Genomic DNA, 18,571 nt, shown 5'->3' with positions numbered 1-18,571 from the left:
CAATTTTTGTACTAAGTTGAAATAGATTTGAGGTTTCAGCAAGGAATCTGCACTTAACTTTTCTTACTGCTTTATGATGTGTGAGAATAGCAGCATGTAAAATGAAAGGTCAAATGCCAGGCACAGTGACTGGAGGGGCAATCTGGGGGCTGACCAGGCTTCAAGCCTTACTATTTCCTTGTTTTGTGACATTCATCCTTGATTTTCTATTTAATTATTGAATATATAAATGTCTCATAAAAGTACTGTTGAGAGAAACGACTGCAATGTCTGATCACTGTAATAACTCATTTTAAACGTGTGCTTTCATTAATATCCCCTCCCCAAGCTTTCCCAGAGAATCACACCCATACCACACCCATCTCTCCAGATCCTGATAAAATTTATTTAACCAGTGTCTTTTTGCCAGTAAACCTTTGTGTTGTGTTACTGCTTTGAATCCATTGTGACCTTTCCTTTTCCTGAAAGGATTTGGTAGATGGGAATCAATCACCTCATCCACAAAAGCTCCTGGATTATTGGGGACCCTTGCATGGTGTTTCCATGTCAATATTCCTAATTTAAGCCTGGTGAAGGATAAACTAATGGGAATAGAGGATCTCTTCAACTGATCTAAAAGATCTGAGCTGATGGATGTGTGAAATCAATCCTGTGTTTCAGGAAAAGGCACCCGTAACTCTGGTTCTGCCTTCCAGGTTGTCATGAATACGCCTTAAAAATGCCCCCACACTGGTCAGGGCTGTGGCTTTTGTGGATTTGGGGGGGATTATGTGTGATAGTGAGCCCACAGTATCTTAGCTGCAAGAAAAATAGAGGTTTATTGTTGAAGGGACCTTTGGGGAGAGGGTTTTGTAATTGAGTGTTTGTCTGGTTTTGCTTTTTTATGATGCACAGAGAAGCCTTGAAGAGTGCTGGTATCAGGAATTCTTTCCAGCTTTGGGCTTCTGTAGTTACCTGAGCAAGAACTGCTGGGATTTGGTAGTTAAAAATGAGCACTGAATTTTAAGTGAATGCTTTTTCCTCAGCATTTTAACTCCCATCTATTTGATGGAGAGAGAGATTGCAAAGAGAATTTTGTTCCAAGTCCCCATCTCTTTGTGCTCAGCTGTTTAGTCCTTAGCTTGTGTGTTCTTAATTTTTTTACTGACCTCCCAGATACCATCACCTACAAGAATTTGGTGCAGAAATTAGTGTTTGATAGGGAGACACAGGACCCGTGTATTTCACTGAAATGTGTTTATGTTAAAAATTGCAAGGAGAATGTTGGCTTTGGCTCTTGCTGGAGGATGTGTGCCTCGGAGGAAAAACTGAATTTTAGGTGACTTGTTGAAGGACCACACTAGTCCTTCTTGTAGGAAGTTTTTGCTGTTTGGAAAAGGTGTATTTTTGATAAAATAGTTCTTCAGGCTGACTAAACACGTGGTGTTGAGGGGGCGATTTTAAAGCAGAGGTGGCTTTGTGTTTCTTTTGAAAACAACGGCTGGTGCACTTAACAGAGAAAAGGAAACCAAAACACCCCTATTTTCAGTTCAAGATGACACAATGTGAAAAGAATGGAACTTTTATTTAAAAACACCTGTTCTGTTCTAAATAAAAGTGGCCTGAAATCACTCCGACCTCTCCAGTTTTCCTGGAAAACGCAGAACCCAGGGCAGGGCCGGTGCTCCCTGGGGCTGTACCCGGCCGGGTGCGACACGAGGGTCCCTGCCCCGGGCTGTCGCCTGTCCCTGCCCTGAGGTGGTGCCTAAACCCGGGGTTTCAGGTCGGGCTTTTGGGGCCGGGGTTTGAGGGACCCCCGAGGCTCCGCCGGCCGCGCTCCGTCCTGGCCCACGCGGGAGGAAATAGAAGCCTCGACGCACCCCCGCCTGTGGAGCAATGGCACAACCCACCCCCGCCGCGGGGTGGTACGGCCCGAGCCTTTATAAGCGGCCGCCGAAATTCCCCGCGCCCTTTCGTTTTGTGCCCTTGGAGGTGTTCAGGTGAGGGTGGGCGGAGCCGGCCTCAGGGCTGGGATCGGGGCCTGCAGGGCGGGCAGCGGGAGGGCTCAGGCCCGGCTTGTCCTTCGAGGTGCCCCTACCATTGAGGGGGCTGAAGCGAGGGCTCACTCCCCCAGCTCGGCAATGGTAGCGGCCGCCGGGCCTGCCTGGGCCGCGCGGGCTGGGCCGTACCATTGGGGGGGCGGGGGAGGCGCGACCTCGCGGCGTGTGGCGGCTGACGGCCCTTGTCCCTCAGGCGGCCATGGAGGCGGCAGCGGCACCGCGACCCCGCCGGCAGCGCCGGGACCCCGCCAGGGCTGCGGAGACGCCTCTCCGGTAAGTCGGGAGGGGCTCGGCCGGGCCGGGGCTGTGTGTGTGAGGCACCGCCGGGCATCGCTGCTGTGGGTGGGGGATCACACGCGGCTGGGGCACAGCCCTGCGCGGGGCTCCATGAGGGCCGTGCAGGTAACGCTGCTGTGTGGAGTGCTCGGCATCCAGCGCCGTCCATCGATTTTTATAGCGCTGTTTCAGTAACCAGGTCTCTCTTTTTTTTGATTTTTCGATGGGCCAGACCCTTTCCGTGTAATAAAAATTACAGCCACAGCATTGGAGTGTTTGTGATTTCAATTTGAAAATTGCCCTGTTGGTAAATGCAGTCTTACAAGCTTCTTACACTACTCTAAATTTAGATAGTTCTAAATGTTCTGGTTAAAAATTATCTGGAGAAGATGGTGGACTAGTATAAGCTGTATGATATTAGTATTTCAGTGATTCATGTCACCATAAACAGGGTGGAACTACAAGCAGAGACTGGGTCATGCGGGTCTGGTTTTGTTCATGTTTTTCCCTGTATAAGTCTACTTTATACTGCTGAAGAGTATTCTAGTAACACTTCTCTTGCTTTTATTCCCACAGCAGAAAGACGAAGTAAAGAGTAAGTTAAAGTTTTTTTTTCTATGTGCTAAGGTGTGCAAAGTTGTTAAAAAGGTTCCAGGCCTTTACTTTATGCTGATGATGTAATGCAGGACTGATGAGTCAAAAATAACCTGTAAAAGTTACACCTTAAGTTGAATAAAAACTCACGAAAACTGGTTTTGTGTACACAAAAGTTAAGAGTTCATGCCTCATACATAAAGGGGAGATTGTACAACTGTTTGAGATAAAAGCTACAGTGTTTTAAGTGATTACTTAGAGGAGTTAATTAATGGCTGTTGATGATGATAACCCTGAATAGGAAGTGCCGTCAGATGCGAGAACTGACGATACCCTGGTTCTGGTCTGAAATGCAGCTACACACATGAGGTTAAACCTAGGAATTCATCCCCTAGAACTCACCAGGCAGCTTGCTCTCCATGAAAACATCTAACCTTTGTGTCCATCTGTTCCACTTCCTCTGCAGAGCCTGGGCTTTCCAGATGGATGTGACACAACTGGATTGGAAGCAGATGGGGAGGTGGCCCTTATGTGAAAGGTAAGTGATGGGTTTCAGTGCACTGTATGGAATTTTATACCAGGTGAAATGTAAATTTAGAATGAGGATATCCTTATAGGATATAAGGTGCTTGAGATCTGTGCTTTCACTTAATCTGTTTTCCTTAGAATTTTAAGCCTGATACTTATTTCCTGATATATTTAGGTAGAGGCTGCAGGTCTGTGCTGCCACGTGCTGGTTGTTGATGTCCACCCATTGATGTGACAGCTCTTCACAAGTCCTGTGGAAGGCACTGAGACAGCAGAGCAGGAGAGTGCTGGGTGAGTTTTAATATTTATTGTGCTCTTAGCTGAACGTGCTGGTGTTTGGCTGCAGTCTCAAAAGTGTTTCTGCTCTAAATATATAATTAATGAAGTTCTAGGCCAAAAAAACCCCACTTAGATTAAAATACAGCTAGTAAATGTGTAAGAGCAGCTGTTTCTGCACTGTGGACAAAGAGATAAAGGTCTTGCTTCTGCCACAAATGTATCAATTTCCCTGTGATATCATGTGATGAAACTAACCCAAATTTGCTGGAATTACCGGCAGATTGACTGGTGGTGAGCAAAAGGTTTTCTGATGATATCTCACTCATTAACAAATCCATTAATGATGATTAAGGCTGGTTACCTTACCCTGCTCCTGTGTTCCAGGTGGCGCTGCTGGAAACATCTCTGAGGCAGAAGGAATCCAACAAAACACCAGAGCTTGAGGATTTTGTGTAGACACAACATTTTTCTGCTTGTTACAAAATGGTAACAGTTAAAGTGTTCTATTACATGGACATTAAAACAATTTTTTTTTAAATACTGTGTTGTGTCACTTTACTGCATTAAGGAATGACTTTGCATCCTGCAACAGTTTAATAAACACACTGGGCACTCCTATAATTTGCTGTAAAATGGTGAGGAAGATGTACACAGATTGCAGTGTGTTTACTGCAGATAATGTCAGTGGGGTTTAGTGTGGTAATTACAGTTTAAACAAGACACTAAGAGTGCAATTACTGCAGAGATGAGCCCTTAAATATTCTGACAGCCACAGCAGCAAATGCAACTGCACCTGTAGCTTGTTCCCAGGCTTGAGATTTGTCATTTTGATCTCAAACTTGAATTTAAAGTCTGCTGCAGAGTCAAAGTTGAGGAGTTTGGGGGGGATCTGGGCAACTTAGAGATGCTTAAATGAGTTAAAAAACAGCATTTTGAGGCCAAAAAGCCCAATTAGTTTAATTATGTCAGTATAACTGCAGGTTATAACACTTCAGTGCTCCTAAACGTTATTTCCTGACTGAAAGAAGATGCTGTCACTTGGTGCTGCTCATGTGGCACCACAGGGCAATGTCCCTGTCCCTCCAAAAGGTGGCTGTGCTCAGATTTAGATTTGAGGTATAAATTGCATGAAATGTAGAATTTCAGGAATTTCTCTGGTAGTTAGCATTCAGAAAAGCAGGCTTGGTGTTTTTCAGAGATGTCCTGGTGCTAAAATGTGCAGGTAAATTAATCTGGATTTTTTTTCCCGGAATCATTATTGTAATACATCCAGGGTTTAATAAAAACATTCAGCCTGGGCAATGGAGTAGGTAAAACATGTTTGAAATGAATTAGTTGCTTTTTATCTGAAAGGATTTGAGCAGTATGAAGAACAGGTTACTCCACTGTTTAATTAAAAATTTACATTCTGTTCCCAGTGTTTAATGAAATAAAACTCTTTTTGCCTGGTTTTAAGAGCTTGTTATTAGAAAATGTTGACATTTCTTACAACATGCACTGGGAATAAAAATGGTTTTAAAGCTCTCAGCACATGGAATCCACCTTTTATTAAATGTGACTCCGCAGACCGTGGAGGTAAAAGCTGCCACATGCCCTCAGCAAACAGAAATAATCAGCAAATTGTTTAATGAGCTGTTTTATTTGCTCCAGGAAGGTTTGCTGCAACTTGTTTTATAATTCTTGCTTTCTAGTGTTAGAATTAAACAGCAAAGTTGATCTGGGAAAACAAACAGAGTTTATGTGAGGGTACATTTTGTGGTATCTGTTGGAGTTAACCATTGATGAGTTTCATTTTAGCATCACTTGTTGACTGTTCTAATCAAAACCAAAGTTCCTCGGCAGGGATCCTCTTAACAGGTTGGATTTTTGTTAAGATTAATGAATGGAAAAGTGTTATTTCTGGTAGAAAATGGTGCCTTTCAAACAAAACAAGTGTCCTCAATGTTTTACTGTAATCTTACAGGGGAGCACAGATAATTTCATGGTGCTTGAGGGGAGGGAAATAAAACTGTTCTGTTTTGATTACATTTGGAGCACTTTAAACTTAGTGTTGGGGAATAAACAACAGACAAAAATCTGGTTTCAAAACACAATTATTTTGGATTTTTGAAAGGTTTATAAAGAACAGTTGGCAGGAATCCCTTGGCACTCAGCAGCAGCCAACAACCACGGATAAATCTAAAATAGATGAAAAGATTAAAGCAGAAAGAAAATTTGCAGCAAAGCAAAGAATGGCCGAGTGCCAGCTTTGAGCAATAAGAGAAATGGCAGTGCCATGTAGTGATTTGAGAGAAAACATGGAGATTATCCCCAAAATATCTGCTATGGCCGTGAAGCTGAGAGAGAGGAGCTGGAATTGTGGAGGAGGAGGAGGAGAGGGATCGACAGGGGCAGAGCTGCCTTGCTGCTCCCTCACTGTAAATCACAAGCTTCACATTTCACATAAATGCTGGTTATCACCCTTATTTCTTGATTAGTATTGTAAAGCAATCATATCTACATCAGCATTAGAATAATCACTCATGCAGAGCCATAAATTACTATAATTAATACATCCTAGCTATTAGTGGAAACGTGAAGAGGAGCTCTGTCTTGGCTTGTGGCTGCTGCTTCAGTTTGAGCTGTATCTGCTTAATTAGAAGGGAGGAAGGGATATCCTGTGAATCTGAGCTTTTCAGAATGCAGTAAATCCTAAATATTGACACTTCCCTCCTTTTCCCCTCAGAGCAGGAGGAAGAGCAGTGAACTTTCCAACTCTCCTTCATTTCAGAGAAGCGAGGCACAAAGGAGCTGCTGTTTTCCAGCAAGGAATAACAAGAGATGGCATTGGTGTCATGCAAGCAAAGTGTCACAGGTTGGTTTTCTCCCAGCTAAAGAATGGCAAATGCTTTGTCATAATTGCTCAGAGGCCCCAGGCCGTAACTCTTGAGCTGCTCAGAGCAAAATCTCAAAATAGCCAGGGGGGTCTTTGGCCTTTCTCAGGCTCAGGATGTTTCTGGCGCCCCATTGACCTTGTGCTGCCAGAGCCTGAGCACATTTCACGTGTTCCTGTAAAGAAGGACAAGGTTAATGCGTCATTTAATGGTCTGCTAGGACAAACATTCCCCTTCTTTGTCACTTCATGTAATTTAGTGCCTTCATTTTACGCTTGAAATCAGTTTCAGCCCAGCGTTTATGAACCGATCCTAAAACTGCTTAATGTAGTAAGGATTGAACAGGTGGGATTTGATTTAGGGCATGCAAGGAGGACTTATTTAAGCATTTTGTGCTCCTGTGCTCTAATTCAAAGAGTAACATCTGGGCCTGCTTTACCTCCTGACACTTGAGCCCACAAGATGGGGCAGTGACCAAGCTCAGAGCATTCATCATAAAGAGATTTTTGCAGCCTTGAGGATGCTTCTTTGGGGAAACTTGGTTTTACTGTTGGTTCCCTCCCTGCTGTGTAATAAGATTTGCAACTTCCATTACGATGTAGAGAAACCCCCACACAGTGAAAATGTCACTCTTTAATTAGCTGCTAATTAATGTTTCTTAGTGTTGGACCAGCAAAGGCTCCGTTTTTGATGCTGTACAAACTCTGCAGCCCTAAAGTGTTCCTGGTCTGAGTGTGATGAGGAGCCAAAGGAGTTAAAACTTATTTTTATGTAATAAAAATAAAAGTGCCACATGAAGGATGATTTGCCCTTCATTACCTTTCCCTCCCATGCAGCTCAGGACCTGCCAGGCTGTGCCTCCTCCAGGTGGGTTTTGAGTCAATAAACACCCCCCAGCCCAGCACCTGTGGGGAACTGAAACCTGAACAAAATGCAAATGGAAAATCACTTAGTGGAGACTGATTTAAAATCCCTGCTGTTTTAATCAGAGATGTTAAAAATTTTATCTCCAATAATAAAGACTTTTGTTTGTTAGACTCCTGTTACTTTTTGCAAGTCAATACTTAGACTTCTATTTTCATAATGTTGTCTTTTTTGTTGTTTGTTTCTAATGGATTGTGGTAAAATAATTGCACAGCACAGATGTAACATGAGCTCCAAACAAATAATGATTGAGATTTCTGAAGCTGCCTATGGCTTTCTGCTGGACTCTCCTTGGTTTTCTTTATCAATTCGATTTATTTCCCAGATTTTTTAATTGCTTTCCTGCTTGTGCTTTCCCAGATCCTGTTGGCTAGTTACTCTAGGTTTGATTTTCTTAGGTTTTCTTGTATTCTGTGCACCTGCAAACTGCACCTGATGATTTGTTAGTGTTGGCTGTGGGTTTGTTGGGTGCTGTTATCACTGAACAGAGGGATGGGTTTGAGGTTTAACAGCACATTAAAGACAAACCTCCAGCTAAGCCTGAGGTTATCAGCCATAATAAAAAATAATAAATTTTCCTGGACAGCTTAAACTTTATTAATAAACACCTGAGTCAAGATAATAGTGGTACCAATGGTATTTTGATTATCAGAGCCCTTATCAGACAGCAAGTGCAGTGCTGGTGCTCAGTGGTGATCTGTGAGCTGTTTAATGCAGCTCACAACAACAGCAGCAGCTGAAATATCCACTATAAATGTTTTACATCTGTGCCTCCATCTGATAATCCTGGAGCAGCCTGCAGTGTTCCACATCACCTCATTACAGATAAGAAACTGGAACTTGGAGCCGTGCTGGGAGCAGGGAGAGGATTTGGTCAGCCATTGGAGAAAGCAATTTTCCTGAACTGTGTCAAATCAGGTATTTTATTCCTTTCAACCATGGCAGTAAATAACAAACTCTTTGTGCTGAGTGAAATCCAGGGGATACCTGCTGGCAAGATGATGGGAATTGTTTCAAAGCAGGGAGTGAGGTGGGAGCTTTGAAATGCACAGTGATGGGAAGCCCCTGCACCAAGGTACCTGCACTTTGAATTGAATTTGATTTAATTTAATTTAATCTGCATCCAGGCACCTCCCCACCAGCCTGTTTGCTGCTGTGCTTTGGAGGATGATGCTCTGTGCTTGCAGGAGGTGAAATTAAGCTCCAGTGTCAAGGCCAGGCTGTTTGGAAATGCAAAACAGGAGCTGCATCAAGGGCGAGGGATTTCAAAGGTGCTGCTTTCATGCTTCAAAAAGGTCTTTGGAGATGACAGCAACAACGTGGTGTCACTTGGTAACAGGTGAGGGGCTAAAGCTGAGGAAAAAGAAGGGTTTCAGGGAGGAGAACCGGGCTGAGGAATCACCAACACCAAAATTGTTTGAAGAATGGATGTGATACCAGGGTGAGAGGACAGCTCTGATCTGATGGCTGCCCCAGCCTTGGGTGGCTCTTGGTGAAGTCAGCCCATTTTGGGGGTTGGCACAGAAAAAGGATAATATTTGTATTTCAGCCCCCAGCTCTGCTGTTTCAGAGCCTGTGGTGGAGGGGAGCTCTGAGCCTGCAGGAAAGCTCAGCTTCCCCCAGAGTGCTTGGGAAAATACTGAGCCTTGGAATTCATAATTTCCCAAGCAGGTGGGCACAGTGAAGATGAAACGACACAAAGGAAGGAATGGTGACATTCTCCTCTTGGAAAGTGATGGGGAAAGGCACACAGCCCCAAGCCAGAGGCCTTTTATTTTGTATGTTTGAAGCCTGTCCACCTCTGGGATTTTTTGCCTGTTTCTCCACATGCAGAATTCCCCAGGAGTGGAATCCTGTAGGATCAGCAGTCAGAGCCCTGGGGCAGCAGGTAGCAGAGCATGATGCACAGAGATTGATTCTTTACTGCCTAATTTTTCATTTATAGAAAAGCTGGCATTGCAGGTCTTACCTGGAGTGAGTTACAAGACAAGGAGCAGCTGCCAAAGGGAAGCTCATTCCTGTGGTGTTGCACCTGGATTTTCCACATCTGTCGTAGCCCAATATCCCACAGTTTTCCATACATCCCTGAGTCTCTGTATGTCTATTCCAGGAATTTGGGCCTGTAAAAAGATGCTTTGAGGTTTTAATTACATAGATTGTGTTTAGGATGGCTGTGACTGCTGCTTGCAAAATCCTAATCACAGAGCACCTCCCCAAAGCCTTGCCCAGACCCAGAGGAACCCTGCTTTTCCCTGGGGAAGGACAGAGCTGACAGGTAGCCCAGGGATAGCCAGGAATAAAGTGTTTTACAGCACACACCTTGAAAATCCAGTGATAAATACCCAGGCCAAACCTTCAGTGTGTTATATATTGATATTTCTCTCCTCTTTTGTAAACCTGAAATCTATTTGTCCTTCCAATAACAGCTCCCTGAGAGCTGCCACGTGCACCAGGCTCACTGAAGGCTGGAATTGCTCATCCCAACCTGCTGGATGCAAACAACCCCTCCCTGAAGGAGGCCCCACAGGTTTATTTTCTCCTCAGAGTGAGTTAATAAAACAGCAAAGAAGAAAGATGGCCCAGAAGCCACAGGATCAATAACCTATTAGGAGACAAGAAAACTCAGCAAACTGCACACATAATTAAAGGCTGTGGTGAACAGGTTGCATCTTTTCTGTCTCTATTAAATCAGGTCTTCAGTTTTATGTAAAATCATAAACTGAGCTGAAGATAAAACCAGCTGTGTCTGTGCATATTTACAGAGGGGGAGATAAAAAAATGCACACCCAGAATTGCCAGAAGGGACTGAAAACAAAGCACCTCCACTTCCCCATCCATCAGGGGTGATTGAGCCACGGGCTTACGGAGCTGTCACAGAAAAAGATGACACCTAATTCCTAAATGCCTTTCCTGCAGTGCCAGCTTGGGATGCAGGATTCCTCCTGGCCTTTCCAGTGAGCACAGCTCTTGTGTTCATCCTTGTGAACAAACCCTGTGCTAACATTTTGTGGAAACACAGATCCCAGAATGGTTTGGGTTGGAGGAGACCTTCAAGCCCATTTCATTCCAACATTCTCCCACTAGTCCAGGATGTTCCAAGCCCCATCCAGCTTAAATCCATCCATTTATTAATGATAATGTTCCTGGAGCTGGGGCCCGCCCTAGGAAGAGGAGCATGGCTGGAGGCAGTCAGAGCGCTGTGAGGGATGGATCTGCCCTTCAGAATTTCAAGTTAAAGACATTTCATAGAGCTGGAAAGCTCCTCTCCTCTTGCTCTGCACACCCTGCTGGTGGAAATCATCCCCCGGGCAGAGAAAAACTCCACTGCCCCTGGAGGGCAGGAAAAGTGGGACCACAGGATGACATCCCTGTACCAGAGAGGTCAGGAGGAGATTTCATCTGTTGCTCACCAAGGAACATTTCACTGCAGAGGCTGGGTCAGTTGTTTTTACCCCTTTCTCCTAAGCTTTGATACGTGAATTCTGCTAATAAGGTCAATTCGTTTCCTTGGCAATAGCAGATCCCAGCTGATGGAGCAGGGGAGTCTTTGTGTTTCCAGGACATGAGGGCTCCTGAGCATGAGCTCGCAAACCTCCTCCTGCTGAAACGAGGGGTGATGAACCACAGGAGAGGCCTGAAAGGTTTTTGGCCCTCTCCAAAGGCAGTTTTAGTGGGATAACCCAGCATGGTGGCACTGCCTGGGGCAGCCCCTGGCCACTGCTGCCTCCCACGGTGTCCCTTAATCCTTTAGGTCACTTTTTGGCTTTTTCTCTGGGAAAGGTTGGTGTTTGGGCAATTCTGGGTTGACATTTTCTGTCTTCTGCCCCTGAGCAGCATCAATGCTTTTGGTCCAAGTATGTTGGAGCTTCTGGACATCCCCAGCAGCATTTTTGTGGCTCCCTTTGCTCTCCCACACACTCTGTGCTTGGGGGTGACCCTTCCCAGCCCTCTTTCCTGTTCCCAACCATCCTCTGGGAATGTAACCCTCATTTTAAATGAATAACCACCTTCAAAACACAAACAGGCTTTGTGCAAACTCCTCACAGATAACGCAGCTGGAAGGAGCTCTCTGGAGCGTGGCACCAGCCCTTTCATGCCTCTCTCGCCCCTCTCTCATTCCTCTCATTCCTCTCTCATCCTTCTCTCATTCCCTGCCTGCTGTTTCCATTCCCCTCGCTGTGGGCTCCTCAATCTGCACAGAATGATTTCCAATTACATTTTTGTTGCTGAGGGCATAAATCTCCTCCCTGGACTGGTTTGCTTCGTGCCCAGGCAGAGCTGTGGTGCTGGTGGAGAGAGAACCAACCAAGCCAGGCTGAGGCATTTTATGCTTTATTTATTTTATGGTGGCCCTTTCCTCCCCTCCTTGACAAGAAATGACCTCATTCTGCTTTAATATTCTAACAGCAGCGATTTTCAGCCCTTGAATCCTCCATCTAGGGCCAGTTGAAAGCTTTGGACCTGAAGCAGCAGCCCAGTGTAGCCCAGGGAACGTTGATTATATGTGGAGTGAGCCCTGAGCTTGTTTTAATGTTGATGAGCTGGGAATGGAAGTGTCTCACTCTGCTTTCTTAAAAAAAAAAAAAAACAACCAAACCCCACTCTTTACTGAGCCCACAGGATCATCATTATCCTGAAGTGCACTAAGTGGATAATTGAACTAATCCACGCTCTGAGGAAGGCACTGATGAGCCAAAGCTTTTATAACCAACTCTCTCTACTACAGCTCTGCTTTTTTTTTTTACCTTTTGCCATGAAAGTAATTTGGTGCATCCTCCAGCATGCACACATATATTGATAAAAAGCCCTTTCTAGCTCTTTCTCTGTCTCAGAAGGGCTAAATCCTCACTGGGCACAGGGATATTGTCAATACCAGTGGAGCAGAGGTGGCTCGAGTGGTGCAACACCTGCACAGGGCAAAGGCTGAGGGATCTCCCTCTGGAGATATTGAAATGATCTCCCAGTTGCCTGATGTGTTTCCCAGCAGGTGGAAACTGAGCTGGAGGGAAAATGTGGCAGGAGCAGCCTCCTGGGTGGTTTTTGTCCGTGAGGGGATGGAGCAAAGCAGGAATGGAGGATGCAGAGCTCACTCTAAATGCAAAGCGCCTCTGGTTTGTGAATTTGTGAACTGGGGGGGTCCAGGCAGCTCCTCAGGCCCTGGGTCCTGTGCAAACACTTAGCAGGGAATAAAAAACTTGCAGCAAGGAGCTTGTGATTTAAATAATTGAAACAGACAGAGGGGCTTGAGCTGTGCTTGAGGAGGAGGGGAGCCCAGTGCTGAGGTACCTGGGTAGAAGAAATAAATTGCTGCAGTTTCTTTTTTTCTGCAAAGATAAATCCTGTTCTTGATTAAATCCCCCCATGTTCCCCCCAGCTCCTTGGCTCCCATGTGCTGTCCCCTGCCGTGGTTTGTTGCTGGGACAGAGCCTTTGTTGCAGATAAACAGCCTTTTTCCCTTCAGTGCACTGATGTTGGAGAGAAACACCCCGTGGAGCACTACCCTACTCTCAGCATTCCTTTCTCCCACATTATTTTACACACTGGCAATATTTAAAATTTAACAGATTCTTTTATGGTGCTTCTGTGTCTACCTTGTGTCCACCCTGAAGAATCCAGCCCATAAACTGAGCTCTTTATTTCTCCAGCCCCCTGAAGAACCCAGCCCAGCAGCTTTTAGCACTGCTTTGTCCTCTGTTTTTTCCTGGGCATTCAACCAGGACAGAGAAAAAATTCAAAGCTGGACCTTTATTAAACATTATCATTTATTTTGTTTATGGATAGCTCCTTTATTTCAAACAGAAATATTCCATATTCACTGGAAAGTTTTTTTTTTTTTTCATGCCTGCTGGAAAGAGTTAGAATTTAAAAAAAAAAAAACAATAAGGAAAAAAGGCTTGGATACATGCAAATCATACTGAGTGTTGCCAAATGGATTAAAAGTAGCAGAGTTTTTTCTAAGTTACCTTCTTGCAGATGGAGGACAAACAACCACTGGCAGCCTGAAAGCCCCTCTGGAAAAATGGACAGAGCCAAAAGTCTGTTTGCACCCAAAAAAAGCCAAGCTGGAGTCACTGGTGGGAGCTGGTCAGGGGAAGGGCTTGGAACTCCCTGCAAAATGAGTCTGGTCTGGTCCTTGGAACACAAAGGAAAGGAAGTTTTTCCCACTTTCCTGCCCTCCCCCAGGTTTGGGATCCAATGAAATTCTGGTTCCAAAAAGCCAAAGTGCACATTCCAGTGCTGCTGCTCTGGGGGGATCCATTTCCCATCGAAAAGACAATAAAACCAAACCCCTGCCTTAGAAAAAGAATGGAAACAAAGCACTTCTGGTCCAGGGGGCAACAGCCACAGCCAAGTGACCCAAAGGCTTTCTGAGGCTTTAAATCCCAGCTAGCTGAGTCCAGCCCGTGGTGGCAGTGAGAGAGGGATGAACCCCAGGGTTGTTTTTCCTTTTATAACCCTTCAGTATCATTGTTTCTTTTTGTCAGCAATGCTCCTGAGCCCTGACTCCAGCATTTGTGTGTCCCTCCCAGAATGGATCAGATGCTCCCATTAAAACCTCAGGAGTTTTTACAGCTGGTGGGAAACTGGGTTTTACTGAATAAATCCTGGGCAGGCACAGGTGCCAGCCTGCTTTTGGTAAGGCTGGAGGGTGAGGGTGGTGTCCAGGCACGCTGCAGGCTGGGATTTAGCCCTGCCCCAAGAAAGCAAAGCTCTCCCTCCACACTGGGCTCACAATATTGACAGGAACACGTCTGGTTAGTGTGTGAGCAGGTTTTTGTGCTGTCTTAGCAGCCACGCCTCTCATCAGGAGTGGGAAGGATTGAAGGTTTATCCCAGGCAGGTCCCTTTGGGGTTTGCTGTCTGTCCATCACACGTGGAGAGCAGCTGAGTTCCAGCACTGAGGGAAGGGAGCCCTGCCCTGCACAGCCTGGGCACCTCCCCGCTCCCTTTTCCTGCCCTTCTAAGGTTTTGCAGCCCCTTGGGGACCCATTTCGGAGAGAGCCAAAAGCACAGCACACCACTAATGCTTCAAAACACCTGGCCAGCTTTTAGAAAATACAAATACTCCACGAGATCACTTTTACGTGTTCTTCGAGAAGAAAATCACTGACATTCATGGCACAGGGGGAAGGCAGCAGTTGGGACTCCTGGAGCATCCAGGAGTGGGAACAGACCCCCCCCCAACACTGAGGTTTTAAGTCATCCTTGCTCAAGGTGCCCACCCAAGGGCTGGACATCATGTCTGTGGTGTGGCAGCACCTTGGGCTGAGCCAGGGAGCTCCCCAGCCTCGTCTGTTCTGTCCGTCTGCTCCGAGTCCGTGCTGCCAGCCTGGCCTGGCCCAGCCCTCAGCTCCTCCTGGCTGTCCCCCAGGCCCTCCTGCCCCTCCAAATCGCTGACCTGGCCCTCCCCAAACTCCAGGATGGTCGGCAAATTGCCCTGCTTGGGGCAGCGCCTCTTCAGGCTGACCAGGAAGGGCTGGGGCAGGGAGAAAATGTCCACGTTGTTGCCCAGGTCGATCCAGGTGACGCTGGGGAACTTCTTGGGGTCCTTGAGGGTCTCGGTGAGGTCCCTCAGGATGGCCTTGGTGAGGCGGTTGCCATTGAGGGCCAGGGTGGTGAGGCGGGGGAGGCCGCAGAGCGCGGGCAGCAGCTGCAGCAGCATCTCGTCCGTCAGCTCGGTGAAGCACAGCTCCACCGTGTCGATGTGCTCCGAGCTGTGCTCCAGGTAGGACGTGACCCTCTCCAGGTCCTTCAGGGTCAGAGGGATCCCCGACAAGTCCACGGTGTTGTCCTGGGGCTTCCCCATCAGCACGGCCTTCAGGCTGTGGGAGGAGGCAAGGACAGGGGGGTTAATGTCTCTGTTTGGGGGCAGCGCTCCTGAGAGGGGAAGAACAGGAATTATGGAGAGATTTCATGGAGGATTCCAACTGGGACTGAGCAGCTCTTCTCTAGAGGGTGTCTGTGCTGCTGGGGGTCACAGGGACATTTCAAGGCTGTTTCACCAAGAGCCCACGTTCAAACGCCATCATTCAGGAGTGCAGAGTTCATTTTTGCAACCCCTGGAATAAAGAGGTTATCCTGGCTCTTCAGAGCCTATCCTGCTGCTTTTAAAGGTGCAAAAGAAGGGTGAGGAAGCCCCTGATTAGATAGACAAGGATTGCTGGTGGGACATTGCTCACACTGCTCATTAGGAAGCTCTTTGAGGGGAAGGACACATTTTTTGTCCTCTCAGCTGCACAGGAGGGAAACTGAGACCCCAAGCGTAGCAAATGAAGGACAGACACCTCCAGGGTGGTTTGATCTCACTGTCAGTGCGTTAGACCTATTGTCTCTTCAGTCTCACCACAGAGGAGATGAGCCCTACAAGAAACCCTCAGATAAATACATTAATTCCCACAATGGCCCTACAGAGGTTTATTAGCACGAGCTAGGCTGGAGTTTCAGAGCTCAATTTATCTCCAGCAATGCCCTGACAGCAGACTGGGTGCTGAGGGTGTTTTGTTAATGAATTATCCTGGATACCTGAGGAGGTGGAAGGAGCCCTGGGATTGCTGTGTCAGCTTGGTGGCCTCAGGTGTCTCCTAAGTTGCCCAAGGAATGTGATGCTCTGGAGGACTCAGGGCCAAGCTGCTGCTCTGTCTCCTCTGGGAGTGTTTATTCCAAGCTGCCCATGAGGAATGACTGCCCAGAGATTCCAAAGAAGGGGGGAAATGGGAGCTTTCCTCCAAAAATCCATGCCTGTGAGTTGTGTGCCAGTTAAATCCAGAGCTACCCCAAATCCAGAGCTGTCATTTGGTGTTGGCAGCCGCTTCTCTTGCGTTTGTACAGCCACAGCATTTTTTGGAAGCAGCCCTGTCTGGGACCAAGGTGATGCCTCAGTAACAAGCTTTACCCACCTAAAAAACCCCAAATTACTCCTGTCTTGCAGCCTTTGAGCACCAAAGCAGCATCTCAGTGTCAAATAAAGCCCGGAGTACCCCTGTGAATGAGTGACAACCATTTAACAGCACGGCTAAAAAGAGCCAGGGGTTGATCCTGACTTCATCCATTTATTCCTGTAACTTCTTGTGGGATTTCTGCTGTGGCTTTAAATAAGCAAAGTTAAGGAGATAAAGGGGGAATGGGGACAACTTCAGGACAGCTGGGTTTTTCTAATTTTGAGCTGCTTTCAGTATTGCTCCACATTAGTTTTATTCCCTTGGAGCGTGCACAGGATTTCTGCCAGCCAGGAAAAGGGAATTTCTCACTGGGGTTCTATCCTTTCCCCCCTGAGAGGGATTTAGCTGGTACCCACTGGAACAGATTGATTCTCTTGTACAAAGTGCCTTTTCACCCTGCTGATGAGCCAAAAAATCTCCTGAATCCCCGGGTCAGAGTGGCCCTGGGCTTGTACTGGGGGAGGCTTTGCTCTCCTGTCCCTGGGGAACCAAGCAAACAAACCCCAAAGAGGATTTCATCCAAATATTCCTGTGGCTATTCTGAGCCAGCTCGTGGAAATAAGGGGGGGATTTATGTTAACAAACAGCTGGAAAAACTCCGAGCTCTGCCATAAAAGTTGGCAACAGAACGGCCCCAAATCTCAGGAGGAAAATTTTAACCATTACACAAATCCCTCTGGGCTTTAGTGGGGGATCAGTTACACCCACTGGGTTTCATCCTCACATTTTACAAGGCTGTTCCATAGGGGAAAACACTGATTTTTTTCCCCCCCAGCTGGGATTTTGCCCAATGTAACACCAGGATTGGGAATAGAGCCCTTCACTAAGCTCCTGCTCACACATTGGCAGGATGCTGATTTATCCACGCTCACGCTGAGCTAAAAGCTCTCTCCTGTGGAATCAGATCAGAAAACGTCATAAACAGGAATATTGATGTTTAGATCAAAGGGAATGAAAAGAAAGGGGTTTCCTCCTGGTTTCAGTTCATGGCACTGCTCTCAAGCACTGCACAAATCGTGACAGGAGGCACTGATGTGTCGTGTACTGAAGGGAAATTGGGATGTTCAGCCCAATTTCTTGCAGGGAATAGCTCAGGGACAATGAAGAGGCAGCCCCAGAGAGTGAGGAATTACAGCCAGAAATTTATGAAGACACCTGGTGAGAAAACTATTTACGAAAATGTCAACGAAACATTGTTGGACATAATGAGTCACCCAAAAAAAACAAAAAAAAGGTAAAATCCTGAGATAAAAGATTTGTTCTGAAATAATGGTGGTAGCAAGGGTAAGTGTTAAAGAGCTTTTTCAAAATCCCTGCTCCAAATGATGGCAGTCAAACACTGGAATAGAGATTTAGGAAAGGAAGGAATACAAACAAATGTGAATTCAGTAATAGTGGTGAGTAAAGGGTTGAGAATCCCCACCCTCAGAGGAGGAATCAAGAGAAAAAATTACAATTATTTAGCTTAAAGAGGGACTGTGACTGAGATAGATAAGAATATACTGTATATTGAATATCCTGTATTATTTTATACATATATGAAATATATCCATATTATGAGGATGAATAAAACAGAGGAGATGAGAATGAAATGCTCTTTTTTCATCCCTCTTAATGCAGGATCTGAGGACACCTCCTGATGCTGAAAGACTGAATTCCCAGGGGATAAAAGGAGCTCAAATTAACCTCCAGCCATGGGATATCCCTGAGATCAAGGGCTTTGTGGGAGGTCCCAAGTGGACAGGGCACTGCTGTGGTTGAGAACATCCGAAGTCATGGTAAGATTTTTTAAAAATAATTTTAAATTGGCTGGGGAGTAACTGAATGTGAGGAGCAATCAGAATTCTGCAGTTCACCCAAATGGAGTGTCACCCCACAGAGCAGAGTCACCCAACAATGTCACCCAAGAGCAGTGTCACCCCAACACACAGTGTCACCCAGCCCTTGCTGCCTGAAGCCACCCTGTCACCCCCGTGCTGGGTTCATGGCTGGACTCACTGACCTGAGAGGGTTTTCCATCTGTGCTGCTTGGATGATCCCAAAGAAATGCCACCCATCCCCATCCCACTGCTCCATCCCCATCCCACTGCTCCATCCCCACCCCACTGCTCCATCCCCA

General features: G+C 46.3%; 1 protein-coding gene, 1 long non-coding RNA gene and 2 other non-coding genes across 13 annotated transcripts in view; 3 read left to right on the top strand and 1 right to left on the bottom strand.

The window, feature by feature from the left end:
- The first annotated feature begins 1,892 nt into the window (after nucleotides 1–1,892).
- The window catches only part of LOC121663635, a 29,368-nt gene continuing 12,689 nt past the window's right edge, over nucleotides 1,893–18,571 (top strand). For 3 of the 10 annotated variants that reach the window (XR_006015696.1, XR_006015702.1, XR_006015698.1), the window contains exons 1-8: nucleotides 1,893–1,979; nucleotides 2,233–2,312; nucleotides 2,892–2,910; nucleotides 3,376–3,447; nucleotides 3,613–3,728; nucleotides 4,101–4,202; nucleotides 6,442–6,570; nucleotides 18,073–18,230. This is a non-coding gene — a long non-coding RNA (uncharacterized LOC121663635). The other 7 variants (XR_006015700.1, XR_006015703.1, XR_006015697.1 and 4 more) reach the window with 7 other exon arrangements.
- LOC121663869 lies at nucleotides 3,187–3,260 on the top strand. The gene has a single exon (XR_006015784.1). It is a non-coding gene; the product is annotated as a small nucleolar RNA SNORD49 (small nucleolar RNA).
- Nucleotides 3,956–4,029, top strand: LOC121663865. The gene has a single exon (XR_006015780.1). It is a non-coding gene; the product is annotated as a small nucleolar RNA SNORD65 (small nucleolar RNA).
- LRRC75A (leucine rich repeat containing 75A) overlaps nucleotides 14,321–18,571 on the bottom strand; it is a 57,685-nt gene continuing 53,434 nt past the window's right edge. The window contains exon 4 of the mRNA XM_042026102.1: nucleotides 14,321–15,336. Coding sequence (XP_041882036.1) covers nucleotides 14,751–15,336 — 586 coding nt within the window. The 3' untranslated portion in view covers nucleotides 14,321–14,750. The remainder of the gene's footprint in view (nucleotides 15,337–18,571) is intronic.

Source organism: Corvus kubaryi, unplaced genomic scaffold (assembly GCF_017639235.1).
Source record: "Corvus kubaryi isolate FWS band 111438036 unplaced genomic scaffold, C.kubaryi_AGA036_p1.0 37284, whole genome shotgun sequence".
In the NCBI taxonomy this organism is placed as follows: domain Eukaryota; kingdom Metazoa; phylum Chordata; class Aves; order Passeriformes; family Corvidae; genus Corvus; species Corvus kubaryi.
Note: the sequence above shows the minus strand (reverse complement) of the source record. Positions and strands in the feature narration are given on the sequence as shown.